At 53.0% G+C, this 18,513-nt stretch overlaps 1 protein-coding gene across 18 annotated transcripts in view; it reads right to left on the bottom strand.

Moving 5' to 3' along the window:
- TAL1 (TAL bHLH transcription factor 1, erythroid differentiation factor) overlaps nucleotides 1-17,249 on the bottom strand; it is a 36,249-nt gene extending 19,000 nt beyond the window's left edge. The window contains exons 1-6 of one of the 18 annotated variants that reach the window (XM_077958027.1): nucleotides 16,954-17,102; nucleotides 14,445-14,562; nucleotides 13,984-14,139; nucleotides 10,215-10,661; nucleotides 8,746-8,840; nucleotides 416-4,288 (exon numbers count right to left, since the gene is read on the bottom strand). In XM_077958027.1, coding sequence (XP_077814153.1) covers nucleotides 3,834-4,288; nucleotides 8,746-8,840; nucleotides 10,215-10,660 — 996 coding nt within the window. In that variant the 5' untranslated portion in view covers nucleotide 10,661; nucleotides 13,984-14,139; nucleotides 14,445-14,562; nucleotides 16,954-17,102 and the 3' untranslated portion in view covers nucleotides 416-3,833. Of the gene's footprint in view, nucleotides 1-415; nucleotides 4,289-8,745; nucleotides 8,841-10,214; nucleotides 10,662-13,983 lie in introns of those variants that run through there. The other 17 variants (XM_077958022.1, XM_077958015.1, XM_077957983.1 and 14 more) reach the window with 17 other exon arrangements.
- Nucleotides 17,250-18,513: the final 1,264 nt, after the last annotated feature.

Here is an 18,513-nt window from a genome sequence, read left to right as displayed (position 1 = left end):
AGCTGCAGCCGCCACTGTTGAGTCATCAGGGAACCTGGGGCCCTCCTATGGTATGGCCTTAATCTGTCCTGAACCTAGGATATATACAACTGTCCCAGCCATGGAAGCTGATCCCAACACAAAGAGGGGATGTCTGCTGAGGCTTCCTGAGCTACAAGCATGGGTGCATGAAGCTGAGGGGACAGGCCCCCTCTATGAGGCTTGCGGAGGGAAAGAATGGAAACCCTATAGAGGAAGGCTGTCTCCTCCCCAACAGGCCTGCCTTCAGAGTCGAGGGTGGAATCCCACTTCCTAAGACTACAGCTGAGTCCTGGAGGCTCCCCATGTCAGGAGAAACAGTTTCTTGCCATGCCTTTTCTTTCAATGTCCCGAGTCTGAGGCCTAGGGGTGCAAGGCAAGCACAGAGTCCTAAGGCCCCTTTGTAAAACTTTTATTTAGAAATCTTCCCGATATATCCTTATATATATACACACATCATCACCACATGGGTTTTTTTTGCTAAAGAGTCACACACCCACAGTGTTGGCCTCTGGGCTGTACAAAGATCAAGGTACCTAGAGCGGTTACTCCTCTTCTGCAGAAAAATGCAGAGACCAACGCAATTCATCACATACAGTACAACATTGACGGAAAGTGCTGGGCCCGCCCACAGAAACAATGCACTATGTACATGGGCAGGGGGCAAGTCTTCAGCAGAGGGTCACGTACCATCGAAATCACAAGTACGGCCAGACCCACCCCCAAAAGGCAGAAATAGTTGTCAGCTGACTATAGATGCTGTGCCCTTTGTTTTATTTTGGAAGAGAATAAAGGTTGTACCATCTTGTCATTTGCCATAACAAATAAAAGAATATGAATTTGTCTTAAAAGATGTGATTCCCTTCAGTGGTTACAGTCATCTTTGTTCTCAAAATGTTGTGTTTTGTTTTGTTTTACCTTTATGTTCTTTCCCCTTTGTACAGATGCTATTCTTGGAATGTTGCCAGTTTTTCATGGGTAACAAGGAAGGAGAGGAAGGATAAGGTCATGGGGTACAGAGGGTGAAAATAAAAATTACGGATCTTCTTTAGTTCTTACAAAGACCTAAAGCCTTGCCCTTTCCTACCAGGCTTGTTTTGGGTAGTTGCATTACATTTTACACAGTCTGCCAGTATTCCCATATCTCTTTTCCATTCTCATTACTGTCTCTGGCCTTGGAACAAGACAGAAATTAAGACAATCTGGGCTGGGTGCAATGGCTCACACCTGTGATCCCAGTGCTTCTAGAGGCAGAGGCAGGAGAATTGCTTGAAGCCAGGACTTCAAGACCAGCCTGGGCAATATAGCAAGACTCCATCTCTACCAAAAAAGAAAAAAAAATGTAAAAAATAGCCAGGTGTGGTGGCTCACACCTGTGGTCCTCCCTACTCGGGAGGCTGAGGTGGGAGGATTGCTTGAGCCCAGAGTTCAAGGCTGCAGAGAGCAATGATGGCACCACTGCACTCCAGCCTGAGTGACAGAACAAGACACTGTCTCTCACAAAAAACAACCAAAAAAATAGATAATCTGGAGAAATGAGGACAATCTCGATAACTCAGGCCAAAGTGGTTTACAATCGAAATTACCCAAATGCTGGGCAGTCAGGCACACCAGCCCACTGCCTAGGTCGTGGACTCAGGCTGCAAAACCCCACTGCAGGATTGAGATTGAGGGGGAAAAAAAGCTCTTTATGCTCTCAAAACTGTCTACTTTCATGATCCCATTCAGTCCACACCATAGCCCCAGGAGATAGGCCAAGGCAGAGTCACATGGCAAGTCTGAAAGAAGAGGGAGCCAGAAGTTTGAGTTCTTGATAAAATATCTGATCCATCTCATGAAACCCGTCCACCCATCCACACTGTGGCTACTTCTCATTCCTAAGTCAAGCGAATCCACTGTGAAGCAAAGCTTTAGATCCTACAACAATGACTCTATCTTTAGACAGATGGGGTTCCTCACAGGATCTTCCAAACATTGGAAAGGAGCAACCCTAATGCTCACCAAAACATGATCTGGGGAGCCTGAAATTAAATGGGGAGCCAGAGTGCTACAAAGGTGAACAATGTTGCCCCAAGCTCAAGAATTGGACCTTCCTTAAAAGGAAGGGGAGGGGAGCAGACATATTATCTGTCTGCACATGGCTGAATTAGGGCCCCATCATGGTGAGGGCAAGCCACTGGGTTGAAGCCCAAACTATAAGAGGGGCTTTCCAGACAGCCACAGTAATGAGTTATTGCATGACAGGACGGGACCATAGCCTATCTTTCCTCTGACCTCGAAGGCAGAACCTAGAGGGAGAGGGCTGGGGTGACTTAAGGGTACAATGACAGACATAGAGGAGGACTTCTGTGCAGTTTGTCCCCTGGGCTTAGATGCAGGTCACAGACAGGCCTCACCTTAAGAAAACCACATCCCACCATCTGGATTGACACAGGAAATCAATGAAGGGGCAGTGGTTCATTCTACAAAAGGATTCTTCACTTTACAAAAGGACTTGCAGTGGTTATTTCTTTAAAAGATGAAGAATAAGGATGTGATTTACAAAAATTTCATGTACAACTTTCAGAGGGGAGCACTTCTATTGCATTAAACCAACCTCCCAGACACACCCTTGATGACAGCTGCACAACTGAGGGGTGTTTAAGGTTCTGCTAAGTGAATGTGCATATGTGTGGGTCTTAGCCAGGGCCTGGTCTCTGACTGGATTTCCCATACCCTAGAAGTGAGGCTGGATCCTGGTCCTATTGAGAGCTAAAGATTCCACCAATAACTGAAGTCAAGCAAAAATTCCAAATGCAAAGCATTCATAGGACAGAGTTTGTGCTCAATTCGGAACACAGACCAGAACATCAGCAAACAGACATCTTACAGCAAAGAAATCCCTCTAAGCATCTAGGAGAATGCACAGATGGGGCTGCGCATCTACTCAGCACCCGCATACGCCCATCAGCACACTGGCATTCACTCGCCAGCATGAACAGTGATGTGGAGGAGTTGAAGTCCACATGCCCAAAATATCTCTTGCTCCATATCACTCTAATATCATTGTCCCTTTCTCTGCCTTCACACAAAGCCCAACAGGGCTCTCTCAGGGCTGCAGACACGGTCTCCACAGCCCCAGGCTTAGGAAGGCAAGTCTCAGTGGGGAGAAAGCAGAACTTTGATGCCCAGGGCAAGAAGTAAGGGCGACTGGGTTTCCTGACCCTCTGGCCCAGCTCATCTAGAGCAGACTGTCCACTGATCATCTTCAACCAGGCCCTGAAGAAGGCACCTCGAGGCTTGTGACTCTGCAGCATCTGGCAAGCTGGATGGATCAACATAGGCCTGGGTGAAGATGGGGCTCACGAAATGGGCAGCTATTGGGTACCTATAAATATGGACGGAAGTGGCCACACAGGCCACCCCAGCCAGCTTGGGAGGGGCTAAAGGCAAGGCAGAGACTGTTGGATGCCTCAGATGAGAGCTGACAACCCCACATCTCAGGAAAGACAGGGATCCCAAACTCCAGGCCAAAAGCAGTGACAACTCCAGCCTCTTACTTGGGAAGGATTAGGGACTGAGGGAAGAGGGAAGACCGTGCCGTCTTCACAAAAAGTACCTACCACTTTGCTCCATTTTTCTGATCTCCTACTGGTACAGGAAACAGAAAACCAGCCCCAGGGTCAGTAAAGGCTTCCCAAAGTTCAGACATCCAGGAAAGTTCAAGTCCACCGCCTTGCTTCAGAACGGCCCAGTTCTCATCCCACCTGCCCTGAAGCCCACCATCCCAGCAGCCTAAGGACGCCCTCCTGGCTGATCCTGCTGGCCCAGACCCATCACCGAGGGCCGGCTCCATCGGCGGCGGGCAGCATGGCAGGATGAAGGCTGCGGGCCGTGTGCTTGGGCGCAGGCTCCTCTGTGTAGCTGTCCGGGCTCGCTGCCCCGTCCAGGGAGCTGCCACAGCTGGAGTTGGGGGAAAGCACGTCCTGCAGGAGGTCATCTGGGGGCGCGCCGCCCCCTCCCCCACCTCCACCCCCACCAGCTCCCACCACAGGGTCCTTGCCAGGCTTGGCCCGCTGGGTGCCCTCCTCCTCCTGGTCATTGAGCAGCTTGGCCAAGAAGTTGATATACTTCATGGCCAGGCGGAGGATCTCATTCTTGCTGAGCTTCTTGTCCGGGGGATGTGTGGGGATCAGCTTGCGGAGCTCGGCAAAGGCCCCGTTCACATTCTGCTGCCGCCATCGCTCCCGGCTGTTGGTGAAGATACGCCGCACAACTTTGGTGTGGGGACCTGGAGATTAGGAAGACAAGGGTTAGGAGAATGGGCTTGAGATTCCTTCCCCAAAGGCATCTCCATCCATTGGGAAACTTGAGAAACCTAGAATGCCTACTTTCCTTTCACTTAGAAAACATCCACCCTTCAAATTCAAGTTCCTGTGCTTCCTCCTCTATGGGAACTTCCTCAACCCCTCCAGACAGATCTAACCAACCACCCCATACTGCAATCCCTGGAACTCCATCACTCTTGATCATTACTTACGTTTCTGTGCTTGTCTCCCTCCCTGGGCTGTGAGATATTTGAGGACAGGGACCTTATGTTATTCATTCATCCATTCACTTGTGCCAAGAGGCCTCACAGTTATGTCTAAGGAGACAGACTCCATTCCTATTTGACTATCCCTGCCTAAATTAATGACTCTGGGCAAGTGACATAAAAACTTGTGAAGTGGGCCGGGCGCGGTGGCTCACGCCTGTAATCCCAGCACTTTGGGAGGCCGAGACGGGTGGATCACGAGGTCAGGAGATCGAGATCATCCTGGCTAACACGGTGAAACTCCGTCTCTACTAAAAATACAAAAAAATTAGCCAGATGAGGTGGTGGGCGCCTGTAGTCCCAGCTACACAGGAGGCTGAGGCAGGAGAATGGCGTGAATCCGGGAGGCGGAGCTTGCAGTGAGTGGAGATCACACCACTGCACTCCAGCCTGGGCGAGAGAGCGAGACTCCGTCTCAAAAAGCAAACAAACAAACAAACAAAACAAAAAACAAAAAAACAAAGCAAAACAAAAAAACTTGTGAAGTGCCTTGACTTCACCACCTGCAAAATGAAAGTAATACTACTAAGTCATGAGCTGTTACACGGGTCTAATACCTAACACAGGTAAAGAACTTAAGACAATGCCTGCCTCAGCTTAGCAGTCAATAAATGTTAGCTATTATTATCCATGTATCAGTTTTTTGCTAACAACCAGGCACTGTGCTAGGCACTGAGGAACAATGGTGAACTAAATAGAGTGCCTGCCCTCATGGAGCTTACGTTTTAATGGGGAAACAAATATTTAAAAACAAAACAAAACAAACAAACAAACAAAAAAACAAGGGCTGAATTGTAATGAAAAGAAGCTCCATGTTTAGCTCCAGTGGCTGGGAAGGCTGTTCTGAGGCTGTGAAGAACTAGCCAGGAACAGGAAGGGGAGAGGAAGAAGAGTATCCAAGCTGAGGGAATGTACAGGCCCTGCACTAAACAAGGCTTGAAGCCAGGCTGGCTGGAGTTCTGTGCACAAGATCAGAGTAGGCAGGGTCCAGACTCCACAGGGCCCTGCAGTAAGGTGGGGGGACTTTATCCTAAGGGTGATGGAAAGCACAGAGTAGGGGCTTAGAAAATGGCCGGGCGTGGTGGCTCAAGCCTGTAATCCTAGCACTTTGGGAGGCCGAGACGGGCAGATCACGAGGTCAGGAGATCGAGACCATCCTGGCTAAAACGGTGAAACCCCGTCTCTACTAAAAAATACAAAAAACTAGCCAGGTGAGGCGGCGGGCGCCTATAGTCCCAGCTACTCGGGAGGCTGAGGCAGGAGAATGGCCTGAACCCGGGAGGCGGAGCTTGCAGTGAGCTGAGATCCGGCCACTGCGCTCCAGCCTGGGGGACAGAGCAAGACTCCGTCTCAAAAAAAAAAAAAAAAAAAAAAAAAAGTCTGCTGACTGACCCATCATGGTGGCAGGTGGGGAATGGAGGGGAAAGTAGAGATCAATGCAGAAAGGCTCTCATACTCAGGAGAGAAGTGAAGACACAGCTATGCACAGCCATGGCCTATAGCTCTAGGCAGGCTTCTGAAGCCTGCCTCAGTCTCCCCGTGTCTACAATGCACTGATTATGGTTTGGCCCAATAGTCACTAACATTCCATGTATGAAGACTTATGGAGCAGTGGTAGACATCAGCACACATGTCTAGGGCACTTATGGCGTGCAAAGCACTGTGCTGTGTTCAAGCCTGACTTGGGATTTGTAAAGTCAGGGGAAGACAGTGAAGGGTCCTGCTAGTGCTCTTGAACTTCTGGGCTGAGGAAACTGCTTCTCTCCCTAACATTGAGGCACAAGCCAGGGTCACATAGTCCAGGAAGCTCTGTGCACTGAAGGAACTGACAGTCCTGGGATATTTATTTGCCCTCTTCTAGTAACCCCTGGAACCAGACCTTGGAGTGTGAAAACCGGGGTAGAGGAGAAGGGCAAAGGCCTCATCTAAGTCCCACTGCTCATTTTATAGCTAAGAAGACTGAAGCTGGGATGGAAGCAGACCTCACCTCAGTGGTCAGTCTATGAATCAGCTCATCCATCCTGCACTTGCTGCCTGATCATCTTTCTCTCTCCTACACTCACACAGGCATGCACATGCATGTGCGTGCACACACACACACACACTTTTCCTGGGAAGGATCACCATCTCCTACCCACGGCACCTCTGAAGCTGCCTTTCCAAACCCTAGCAGGCCCCAGCCCAGCTGACTCTTTGCCAAAGGCCAGACCCAGCCTGGGAAAAACACAGCACAACTGCAGGGCAGTTCTACCCTGGGATACCTCTGAGGAAAATACTTGTTGCTTTCAGGCCTCCAGGCCAGACAAAGAGCATCCCTCAGCAGTGATATAGGGAGGACAGTCCCTCCACCATGGCTAATGCTGGTGATCTTGAGGGAGCTCCTAATTGCGGAGGGGGTGCTTATGACTGCTGTCACAGCTGGAGCTAGACTACATCCAGAAGGGGAGGTGGTGGGGAAGTAGTCAGGACTTATTCCAAAGCTTAAGACCAGTGTTATGAGGGTGGTCCAGGACTTAGCTGTGTGACCCAGGACTTAGCTGTGTGACCTTGATCAAGCTGCTTAACCTCTCTCAGCCTCAATTTCCTTATCTGTGAAATGAAAACAGTAATTTTGCCCTCATGAGTTTGTGGTAAGGAATAAACAGAAACCAAGCACACATAGTCCATGGCACATAGTAGGTAACCAATACATGGTGGTAGCAATTCAGCAACAGGAATCCACATCAAGTCCTAACTCTAGATCTTGCATTATTTCTACTTCTATGGACTCTTTTGGGTTCAGTCTCTAATTTCAGTGTCCCCTAGACACACCCTTTACCTACATGTCTGCCTATTCCTCTGTGGTTTTTTCCAGAGAACCCCCCCGTCTCCCCACCTTCCTCTTTCCTGAATCTGTCTACCTCTCCTGGTGTCCTCTGCCTCTCTCTCTGGCCAGCACTGAGTAGATGCTTGGTAAATATTGCCAACACTTATGGGTAATGACTGCCTTACACTCCTGCACACCCCACAAACCCTCACCCCTGTGCTCTGCCTCCTCTGCCTATTGTAGAAAATGCCTCATCCCTGGGGAACTTCAGGGCTGGTCCTGTCTACTTCTTGTTTGGTACACCCACCTCTCCTACACTAGAGAACTCCCCTCTAATCTAGAGCAAGGCACCCATGCCTCTCAGCCCTGCACACCTGTGCCCCAGGCTGCTTGGGTCTTTTGAAGTCTTTTCTGTTGTCCAGACGCCAGCCCCTCTCCTTTCCAGAACACCACAGAGGGCTCCACCTCCAGCTCCATACCCATATCCCTCCCACCAGTTTGCAGCATAAATCTCAGCCTGGCTCTGAGGCCTTGGGGAGCCTTCCTACAGGAGCCCCAGGCCATAGCCAAGCTGAAGTTCTGGGAGCTTCTGGGTCTGGCTCAAAGTCCCTCAGCTCTGAAGTACCTGCTCTCCTACCCCTGGTGCTGGGACCAATCTACTATACAAGGTCAACCTTGGGAAGACAGTGAGGGTCTTCCAAATCTCCCATTTGTCCAAACCATCCCTGCAAGTTCAGGGAACATTCAAGTACCTTAAAGGAGCAGTGCCAAGGCCCTTCTCAGGGAATCCAGGGGGCAAGGTAGAATCCATGATGTCAGGAAGGGAACTCCAGGTCTTAGCCCAGAATGTGTTAATGGGAGACAAGGGGAGCCTACTGTGTAGGGTCCTTGGAGGAAACCCTTGATGACTTCATTGCAGGGAGGAAGCAGACTCCAGACTCTAAGGAAGACTTGGGAGGAAGTGCAGGGAATCCCTGAGGGTCAGTGCCTACAATGGGGGGTTTGGGGACACTGTGTGTTTCTGCGCTCACTTGGGATCCTTGCCAAAGTGTAGGAATGGAGCCTGGATTGGGGACTGGAACTAACTCCAGAGGTTTGGGCTAAGCACATTATGTGTCTCTCTTCCATGTCTCCTCTTCACGGGACTGTGAGTGTGGTCCTGCTAGCCCCACGCAGGACTTTACCTAGCCCCAGCTCAGCTGCAGAGTGAAGGGCTTCGGCAGTTTGGGTTTCGAAAGTGGCCCACCCACCTTTGTGACACCTACAGAGTAGCCTCAGATGTTCCCTCCTGCAAAGGGCTCTAACCAGCGTGAGGGGCAGATACAGCGGTGGGGTGGGGCAGACTCACCATCAGTAATCTCCATCTCATAGGGGGAAGGTCTCCTCTTCACTCGGTTGTTGGTGGTGAACATAGGGAAGGCATCCGGCTCCCCAAAAAACCCGCTGTCAGATGGACCAGGCAGATCACAAGATCCCGTGTTGCGGGGAGGGGAGAAAGAGGCTACTTAGGGATCCTCCCCACATGTGTTGAGTCCCCCACCTCTGGGCAACCCTGCTCCCTTCACACCTGAGCAGTGAATATGCTGCACACAGATACACACACACGCACGCACACGCACACACAGAATGCCCTCACTCTGTCATGAAACAAGCAAAGGGAGGAGGAGACACCTTAACCACGCATCCCCCCACACAAACACACAGGCACACATGCAGAAGCAGAGGTGAATAACACATGGAACAAACACACACACACACACTTCACAGATAGAAACACTCTCCATTCTCCTGCCTTGGAAACAAGCACACAATCCACACACACCTCCACTCCCAAACACGTGCCCACTCAGGCAAAGGTAACCTTCACACCTGATGGTGTGCATCTCTGTCACCACAAAGGGGCACACTGTCCTCTCCCCCCCTCCACCTCACCCCACCCATAAGGGGCTGTGGATACACAACAGACAGGAAACCCTGACTCCCCTTCGCTGAAATTCTCCCCCTAGCTCTCTGCCCTCACCCACTCTAAGCTCTCCGTAGCTCTGTCTCTTGGGTGCCCGCCAGACTCACTGACTGTCCCACACTCTATCCTAGCCCCATCTTCCGGATTCTATTCCAACCCTACCGCTTCTCTCCGTCATCATCACAGTGGCCCCAGCGGGGAAACGGATGCCCTTACAGCAACTGGAGTACAGGCTGGGGCCAGAGACCACAGCTAGCAGCAGAGGGGCTGGGAGTGGAGGGGCAGATCAGACCTCAGGCGGGCCCTCCAGCAGAGATTCGGGGGAGGGTGCCTCTGCCACCATCCTCATATCCTTATCTCTTGCCTGTCCAGCTAGCGCTGCGCTTCCGAATGAATTTCACACCCTCAGCCACAAACATCTACCTCTGCTCACAGCAAAGCACATGCAGGCACATTCTTTCCTGCTACCCACGCTCAGGGGACTCCCTCCTCTCCGTCCCCCACAACACCACCACCCAGCACACCAGCCACACGCTTGCACCCCCGAAGGTGTCCACGCCCTCCTGTCGGCTTCCACACAGCCATGCACCCGGCAACCACACGCACACTCTCTCTCACAGAAGGCCCCTCCCTCACTGGCACTCACGGGGGGCTCCAGCTTAAGACTCTAGAGCCCTTGGGTTTAAAATGACCTCCTCTGCCTGCGCTCCACCCGCTCGGCCCCCGGGGCAGGAGGGCAGGCCGCCTCCGCTGTGCAGAAGGGAAACCCCGGTGGGGGTGGTCGCCCTGCCCACCCGCCCCTCCCGCCCAGCCCCTGGCCCCTGGTCCCTGGTCCCTGGTCCCTGGTCCCTGACCTGCCAAGCGAGGCCAGCGGCTGGCTGAGACTGTAGAGCAGCGCGCGGCCGGGGGCGGCGGGGGCAGCCAGCGCGGGAGGACTCAGCTGCACCATGCGGCCGTCGCCGGGCAGCTCCGCTGGGGCCGAGGCGGGCGCGGGGGCTGGGGCGGGCCCGGGAGGTCTGCACAGCTCGGTGGTGGGGACCCGATGGCGCGCTTCGGCCGCCGGCGCGTCGCGGCCCTTTAAGTCTCTCGCGGCACCGCCCCCACTGGCAGGGCCGCCCCCCGGGCCTCCGCGCGCGCCCAGCTCGATGACTGGGGGCTCCGCGGGGGCCGCGCGGCTCGTCTCCTTGGCGACGCCGTTCAGCAGGACCAGGTGCGGGGGGGCCATGCGGGCCTCGGCCGCGTCCCGTCCCTCTAGCTGGGGGTCACTGTGAGCCGCCTCGGTCGGCGGCCGCTCGGTCATCCTGCGGGCAGACAGACAGACAAGCGGATGCCCGCTCTGACGACCGCCCCTGACCCACCGACGTGGGCTGGGGTAAAGGGGTGAAGGGCAGAGAGAGGAACTCACACACAGAGACAGAAGAGGCAGACAAAGTTAGCGCCACGTGGGGCTAGGGCGGGAGGCCGGGTAGGGTTAGGGTGGGAGGGAAAGGGGATCTCTGGATTTGGAGAAGGGAGGGGTGCCTGGGAGACACAGAGACTGGGGGCCAAAAGGACACAGATGGAGGAAGACGACAGAGACACTGGAAGAAAAGGAATACAGCCAGCGAAAGAAACACAGAAGGGGAAATCAGGAGGAAGGAAATGTACAAGGAGGCAAGAAAGAGATTACCCCGTCCCCCTCCTCAGGCCGAAAGGGAAGAGGAGGGAACAAATTCCCGATCGTCCTCTTTGGTTTTAGCGGGGAATCTGTCAGGCAGGGATTCGTTGCTTTGGGAACCTCCCTTGGCCTCTCAGCAATACCCCCAGCTCACCTACAGGCACACGCTCAGAAACACGGTGCGGGTGGAAGTAGGGAATTAGAAAGTGGAGGCTAAGGGGACTGGGGTCCACTCCACTAGAGCTGGCAGGGAATAATCCTGAGGAACCAGCTCCCTCCACACACACACACACACACACACACACACACACACACACACACACACACTCGTCCCCATGGGGAGTGAGGGAGTGTCTGTCTACACTGAGCAAATCCACTGTGAGTCCTGTGTCCGCCCTGCAGGCCTTTACTCCCGCTCAGACAGAGATGAGAGGTCGCCAAGGGAAGAAGATGGTGCTGGCCGGACCTCCCTAGGCAGTCCACCCCTTTCTGGTCAGCTGGACTTGGAAGAGAGGTCAGGTCTCAAAGAGAGGCCTGGCTGAGGTGAAATGGAGGTGGGCATTTGAAGGGTTCCCTGCAGGCAATGAGGTCTGGACTCCCATCCAAGAGCAGGACAGATGTCATGAAGCTCTTGAACTCTTCCAGCCCCCCTCACCGTCATCTCCTGCCTTGGTGTTCTTTGGGAAATGGGAGGAATACCTCCTTTATGCATTTGAAAGTACTGTGCAAATGCTCAAGGAAACATTATTGACAAGGGGAATGGGCCAGCGAGAAAACTGCCTGGCCCAAAGTCACTCACAGTCTATCTGTGAGAGAGCCAGACCAGAACAATAATCTCACTTTGCTCTACCCTCCCATATTCCCAGAGCAGTGAAACCACCTTGTGCTCCCACAAGCATACTCCAGGATGACCACAGCCACTCTACTTCCCACAGGTGTGCTAGGGCTCTTCCATCCCCTGGCTTCATCCAGATAGAGCCGGGCCCAGCAAGAATCAAAACAGAAAAATCGGGAGACTCAAGGGCCAGAGTTTGGGGATGCTTGTGAGTTGTACATATATGATCAACTCCACATAAGTTGTTTAAAATAAGCTTTCTGTTCTCTGAATTATATAATTGGGCATTTAAAAGAAGCAAACAAATACAAAAAAATCAATTTAGCCCCATGCAGAGTCTATCTAATCATACATAGCAGCCATTGAGCTCCCATACTGCCACTGCAATGCTCTGGACAGGATTCATCCTAGGAACCATCCCTCCCACCCCAGAAGGGAGAAGGGACCATCTGTAGCCTCCTCTGGAGCTTAGCTCAATTGCCACCAGACACCCAGGACGACAGACAGACAAGATTCAGACTGCTGTACACCTGCTCTGAGAATGCCAGCCCCCCAGGTCTGGCACAGAAACCACAAAATTCCCTAAGTCCTGGTGTATACAAGCTGTAAAGGCAGTAGGTCCCTGATGCTTCATTGGAAGTGAGTTTATGATTTTGGTGGAGACAATAGGTCTCTATCTATAGAATGCAACCACCAAGACACCAAGGCCACTGGAAATACACCAGAAGTATATCACCCAGGTCCTCTTGCTCCCAGCAGCAGCGAAATGTGCCAGAAATATACCAACCCTTGGGAAACATACAAGCTTCAAGGTGTTGGTTCCCTATCTCACTGCTCACTGTCCTGACACACCGGTGTGAGCCCAGGGACCCGTCCTTAAGCCCCAGCTTCTAACCGAGTGACAGTGTGCACTGCAGTTGCAGACTTAGCTCAAGCTCTGTTATGACACGTTTTTACTCTCCGATTAATTATTTGACTCTAGCAGCGGGTTCCTGAGAGGCAATGGGAGTACATATTCCAGATGAATTGACCCTGGCCCCAAATGTCTTCTCCAGACGCCTATAAATATCCCATCTCCAAGGCTCCTTGTGAGAAATATATGATTGGCTCCCAGGGTCTGTGGAGGACCTCTCCCGGCTTCTCCCCACATTTTAGGAAAATCCTGCCTGTTCTTCTGCAACCAGGATCACCAGCCAGAGGTCTATGCCCCAAAGAAGCCACTCACACACACTGACGGTTGTTGGCGACTAAGCTGCATCACTTGGTTTGATTACAGAAAGGAACGCCTGAGTGATTTTATTTGTTTTTATTTGGGGAGAATGAAGGAGGAGGGAGATTTTAGAGTTCTAGACTATTTGGCAACTACAGCTCCTCTCTCTTTGTACTGCGGAGACCCTGCTTATAGCCCCCAATGCAAAATCCTCATCTGCAGTTGCCAGACAGCCAGAATATTTCCACCTGTGCCAGAACAAGACAGAAGACCCCAGGAGATTCTTCCTAGGGACAGGTCTCAAGCAGACCCAATCTCCCATACAGAGAATTTCTTAGATGAAAACAGTCTCAGCCCTTAGACCCAGCCTCTGGTCTCTCTTCTGGGCCCACACCAGCACAACACCCTGGAGAAGCCCCAAGCCTGCACAAGTACCAAACCCACCAGGGAACAGCACCGCCATCCTCGCCTCTACCAGAGTAGAGGGGTGTTCCTGCAGCCCCACCCTAGGCCTCAGGCCCGGGGTCAGGGCCCACTCGAGCTGGGACTGCACTAGCCAGGAAGGCTGTCGCCTTCTTCCTGCGGGAGCTCCAGGCAGAGTCTGCACCACCCGGATACAGCCGCCCCAAAGTTACCGGCCTTGCAAAACGTCCACAGAACCGGGACCAACGGGAACGGCCTGGACGACTAAGTCCAAATAACTGGTTTTACCCAGGGCGGAAAAGGGAAAGAGCCGCTGGAGGCCACAGAAGCAGCTAGCAGCAATCAGATCCTGATTCCAAGCTCTGGCTGGTCCTCCCCTCCCCCCACCCCCAATCTGAGACTGGGCTCTCCTCTGTCCTGAGCCTTCCTCACCCCAGGCCGGAACCCGAGGCCTTCCTGGACACTGTTTCCACCGGCACCATTCCCCTGAAAACTCACCTGGGGCATATTTAGAGAGACCGGCCCCTCTGAATAGGATCTCCACTCCGCCGGAGAGGGGCGGAAGCCGAGGTAGAGGATGCAGACCCGGGTCTTTGCTTTCCCCCTTTTGCGCTGAGAGGCCTGCAGTTACGCTGCGGTGTAGTCCTGGGCGATCTGCCGCGCCCAAAGCGAGTTTCCAGGAAAGATAGGGGTGGAGAGAAAGAGGCAGGGCAAGAGGGAGGGAGAGAGAGAAATGGGGGTCAATAGCTGGGAATTACCTCCTGTCCCCGACCAACCAGTCCAGGGAATCGCAAACAGCTTTCCGCCCCCAACCTGCAGGTGTTTGGAGCCTTCCCTCTACCCCCTCCTCCCCCCACCCGCCTTAAAAAACCCTATACACGACCAATCCGGAATAGCTATTTAGTCCAACAACAACAACAGCAACCCCTCCCGACAGGCTGTCTGGAACATTTTCGAACCCTCCAACTGGGATCGGTCTGGTTCAGTGTTTGTTTTCTAAGCAGGGAGGTGTCTACCCGGTTGCCTCCGCAGCCAGATCTCCGACTGCCGCTACACCGGGAAGGGGTAGTCCCGGGCCTGGATGGGCAGAGGTCTGTGTTGGGAAAGGCGAATAGTCCTCAGACTCTGGTCGGTGGGACAGAACCTTGGAGTCCACCCCACCTCATTCTCTCCCTGATGCGCATCCACCCACCTCCAGCCCAAAGCGAAACCAGAACCCAATTCCAGGGGTTGTACTTTCCTACAGAAATGGAGTTGGGAAGGGGGTTTGGGGAGAGATATCTGATATGTTCAGGTCCTTTCTCGTCCGCCTACTGACTGAGAGAAAGAAAAAAGAAAGAGAGAGGAAGAGAGAGACAGAAAAAGAAAAGGAAATAAAGACCAACAAAGAGGGAAAGAAGAAAGGGGAAAAGTCCCCCATCTTCCCCTCCACCACCCCTACAAAACGATTTTCGATTTTTCAGGGTTTAGACAGAGTAAGGGAGAATTCTAATGATGTCTTACAGCAATAAACAAGGTGAAAGGAAAGGAACGCAAAAACAAACCCGATACTACTTTCAAGGATGTAGCAGGATTTAGCTTGCTTTTATTTTTTCCTGGTGGATTTTGTTTAATTTGTTTTGCCTAAATCGTCAGGCTTATGATCACACATCGAAGTCTTGGATTAACTGCGAAGCACTCCTTCTGTTTGCCGCGGCTTTGGTGGAAATATAGGAATAATTCTTCCCTGGATTGCAATACAATGCGGAAGATTTTCTTTCTCCGCTTCTAATCCAAAAGAGGGGAGGGGAGGAAAGCAGAGGGGAATCCATCCATTCCCGGCGTGTTATCGGGGGGTTAATGTTTGCGTGTTCGCTGGGGGTTAATGTTTGCCTTATGACCAAGTCTCTGTGTCCGTGCCTCTCTCCATTTTCTCTTCCTACCTCAAACCCAGCAACTTAGAAAACGGCGGTAGCGGGGGAAAAAACCCGCTGCTTTGTTCTCCCGCCAAAGGAGCCAAAAGGGACAAACTGCTGCGCTCTACGATGATTATTTTAATTAAAATAGGATGTTAATGATGACGATTGTGATGGCGATGGCATTGGCAATTATAATAATTGACTAAACAAAATCCTTTCAACCCGAGCTAGGGCCCCACTAACCCGGTCCCCTCAAGAGCCCGGATTCGGCCTCGGTCTCGGATGCCACGGGTACCAGACCCAAGCGGCAACGTCGCTCACCCGAAGAGGGGGCGGGAAAATCTTCCCTGGAGGTGATCCCGAATGTCCCCACCCGAGGCGCGAGGCCTGGTTAATATGCCCATTGTCCTTTCGGGGCCTCTCCCTCGGACCCCGGCGGCCGCACCCACGAAACTGACCAGAAATGGACGAAGCCGGAGTGCAGCGGGAACCGAAGCCCGCAGCGACCGGCTCGAAGGCGCCGGCCTCGGTGAGCGCTGCTCAGCTTCAAGCCTGGAGGATCCTCCCATTCACCAACGAACCCCTCAAACACCGAGGCACAGGCGGGCCTCTGGGCAGAGCAGCCGCCGGCCCGGCTCTGTCCGCCCATCCAAGCCAACAACTGGCTCCCGAATACATCATAATTTGGAATAAAATGTGAAATCCCGCTCCCCGCCCCCATGCCGCCGCCCCCACCAGCGCCTCGATCTCTCGCTCGCCCTCCCCCCACTCCCGCCCCCAGCGATTTGCAAACGCACCTCTAAAGGACACAGGCACACAGGCACACAAGTCAGTGCGGACAGGACCACACAGGGTCCAGCCCCACAGAAGGGCAACAAACAAGCACCACTCAGCACTGCTCCAGAAGCCGACTTGGTCAGCCCCGCACACTGCCCAACAGGACACAACGAAATCGGTTAAACGTATCGGCTCACGGACACACAATCCAACACAGTCGGAATCACACTCGCCCGACATAACGAAGACACCACCCAAACACAGTCGCAGAGGCCACACACCCCCCCCCCCCCACAGAACCAGATCCCTGCTGAGAACGCCAACGGAGCACAATCGTGCGCAACGAAGAAAACACAGAAGGGCCTCAAAGGGTTCACATCTACACACCCCAACCGCGCAGGCACACCACACTGGGACACACAGCCTGTCGCCAAGAAGACCACACTCAGAAGCAGCCAACGCCGCCCACAGCTCTCATGAACGCACTCTCACAATCCCACCGCATGCACACAACCACGAAGAAGAAATGAAAACCAACCACCGCCTCGCGCATTTCTGTATATTGCGTAAGGAAAAGGGGGAAGGAAGGAAGAGAGTCTCCGAGGCGGGAGGGGCGGCGGCAGCCCGGGCGGTGGCGTCCGTGGAAAATGCCCCCCCCCCCATCGAAAGGAACCGAGGGAAAGGGAGCGAAGACCTCTTTTGCGGACGTGGGGAAAAAGAGGAGGAAATTGATGAGGAATTCGGTGGGAGGCCTCGGGTTGCTTTTCCCCTAGAAAAAGGCCAGAATGCTCACGTCTTTCCGCTACGGGGGTAGGTGTGTGGCCATTTTGAGGCCCGGTCCTGAGCGGCGGCGGCCCGGCCCCTCCCGCGGCCCCCGCTCCCCCGCCCGCGCCGCGCCCGCCCGGCCCCTCCACCGACGCGCTCTAATCCCACTCACGTTCCAGGCCTCGTTAGCATGGGCCGAGGCGCGCCGGGGCCGTGTGCGCTGCGGAGATAAGGCAGTGCCGCGGGTCCGCCCGCCCCCGATAAGCGCCTCGGCCATTATGGGCCAAATGATTCATTTTAATTTGGACGCGCTGTCTAGGACCCAGCAGATCCAGCCCCCATCTCGGATCCCAAGACCTCTCAGGAACCCCAGCTCCCCACAACCTCAGTCCCTTGACCTTCCAGACACCTTTCTTCAGCGACTCTCACCCCAACACTCTGTCCCTACCTCTGAAGACCACCATGATATCAAAATCGTCACCTCCCAGCGCTTCTTTCTTATTCTTCCTCCAGTGTCCCAGACACCCAGATTTCAATGGGCAGCCTCCCTATCCCAGAAAACTCCCCAGCCCTTCCCTACCTCTTCACCCCCTTCTAAAATAGAGCCGGTAACTCAAATTCATGGGCTCTACGGCGGCCTGGCAGAACTCCTGTCAACAGGGATATTAAAATGCCCATTCTGCTAGGTTTCAGGCTGAGCCCAGAGCCCAGGAACACTGCTCCCCACATGGTGTTTAAAAAAAAAAAAAAAAAAAAAAAAAAAAAAAAAAGTCGGCCGGGCGCGGTGGCTCAAGCCTGTAATCCCAGCACTTTGGGAGGCCGAGAGGGGCGGATCACGAGGTCAAGAGATCGAGACTATCCTGGCTAACACGGTGAAACCCCGTCTCTACTAAAAAATACAAAAAAAAAACTAGCCGGGCAAGGTGGCGGGAGCCTGTAGTCCCAGCTGCTTGGGAGGCTGAGGCAGGAGAATGGCATAAACCCGGGAGGCGGAGCTTGTAGTGAGCTGAGATCCCGCCACTGCACTCTAGCCTGGGCGACAGAGCGAGACTCCGTCTCAAAAAAAAAAAAAAAAAAGTTTAGTCTAGCGACTGAAACACTATTCTAGGCATTTTACAAATACTAACTAATCTGCTCTTCATAAACAATCCAGAGAAGTTGGATCCTCAATTTACAGAAGAGAAAACTGAGGCACATAAAGTCAAGTAACTTTTCGAATGATACATAGCTAGTGCTTGATGGAGTCTGCCTTAGAAGAAAATTTGGCACGGAGTCTTCTCTGCAACTCAGTTGATGAAAAGGGGCAGTCAAAACCTAGCCAGGGACAGGGACCTGGGATCAACTCATTGCGGGGACCAAGGTCTTTACTGTGGGGTAGGAATCTGAGTTCAGTGCCAGCTGGATGATGCGCTCAGCCCACGGAGGGTCTCTGGGTTCATTCTTTCATGGTGGAGTGGAAAGAACACATGTTCGAATTTTAGCCACTGATCTCTGAACCTCAGTTTTCTCATTTGTAAAATGGGGAGATAATGTCGACGTCACAAAATTGTGAGAACTAACTTATATGACCTTTAAAAGGTGGTGGTGA

The sequence above is a fragment of the Macaca mulatta genome, chromosome 1 (genome assembly GCF_049350105.2).
Source record: "Macaca mulatta isolate MMU2019108-1 chromosome 1, T2T-MMU8v2.0, whole genome shotgun sequence".
Lineage (NCBI taxonomy): Eukaryota > Metazoa > Chordata > Mammalia > Primates > Cercopithecidae > Macaca > Macaca mulatta.
The sequence above is the reverse complement of the archived record's forward strand: the minus strand, read 5'-3'. Positions and strand labels throughout refer to the sequence as shown.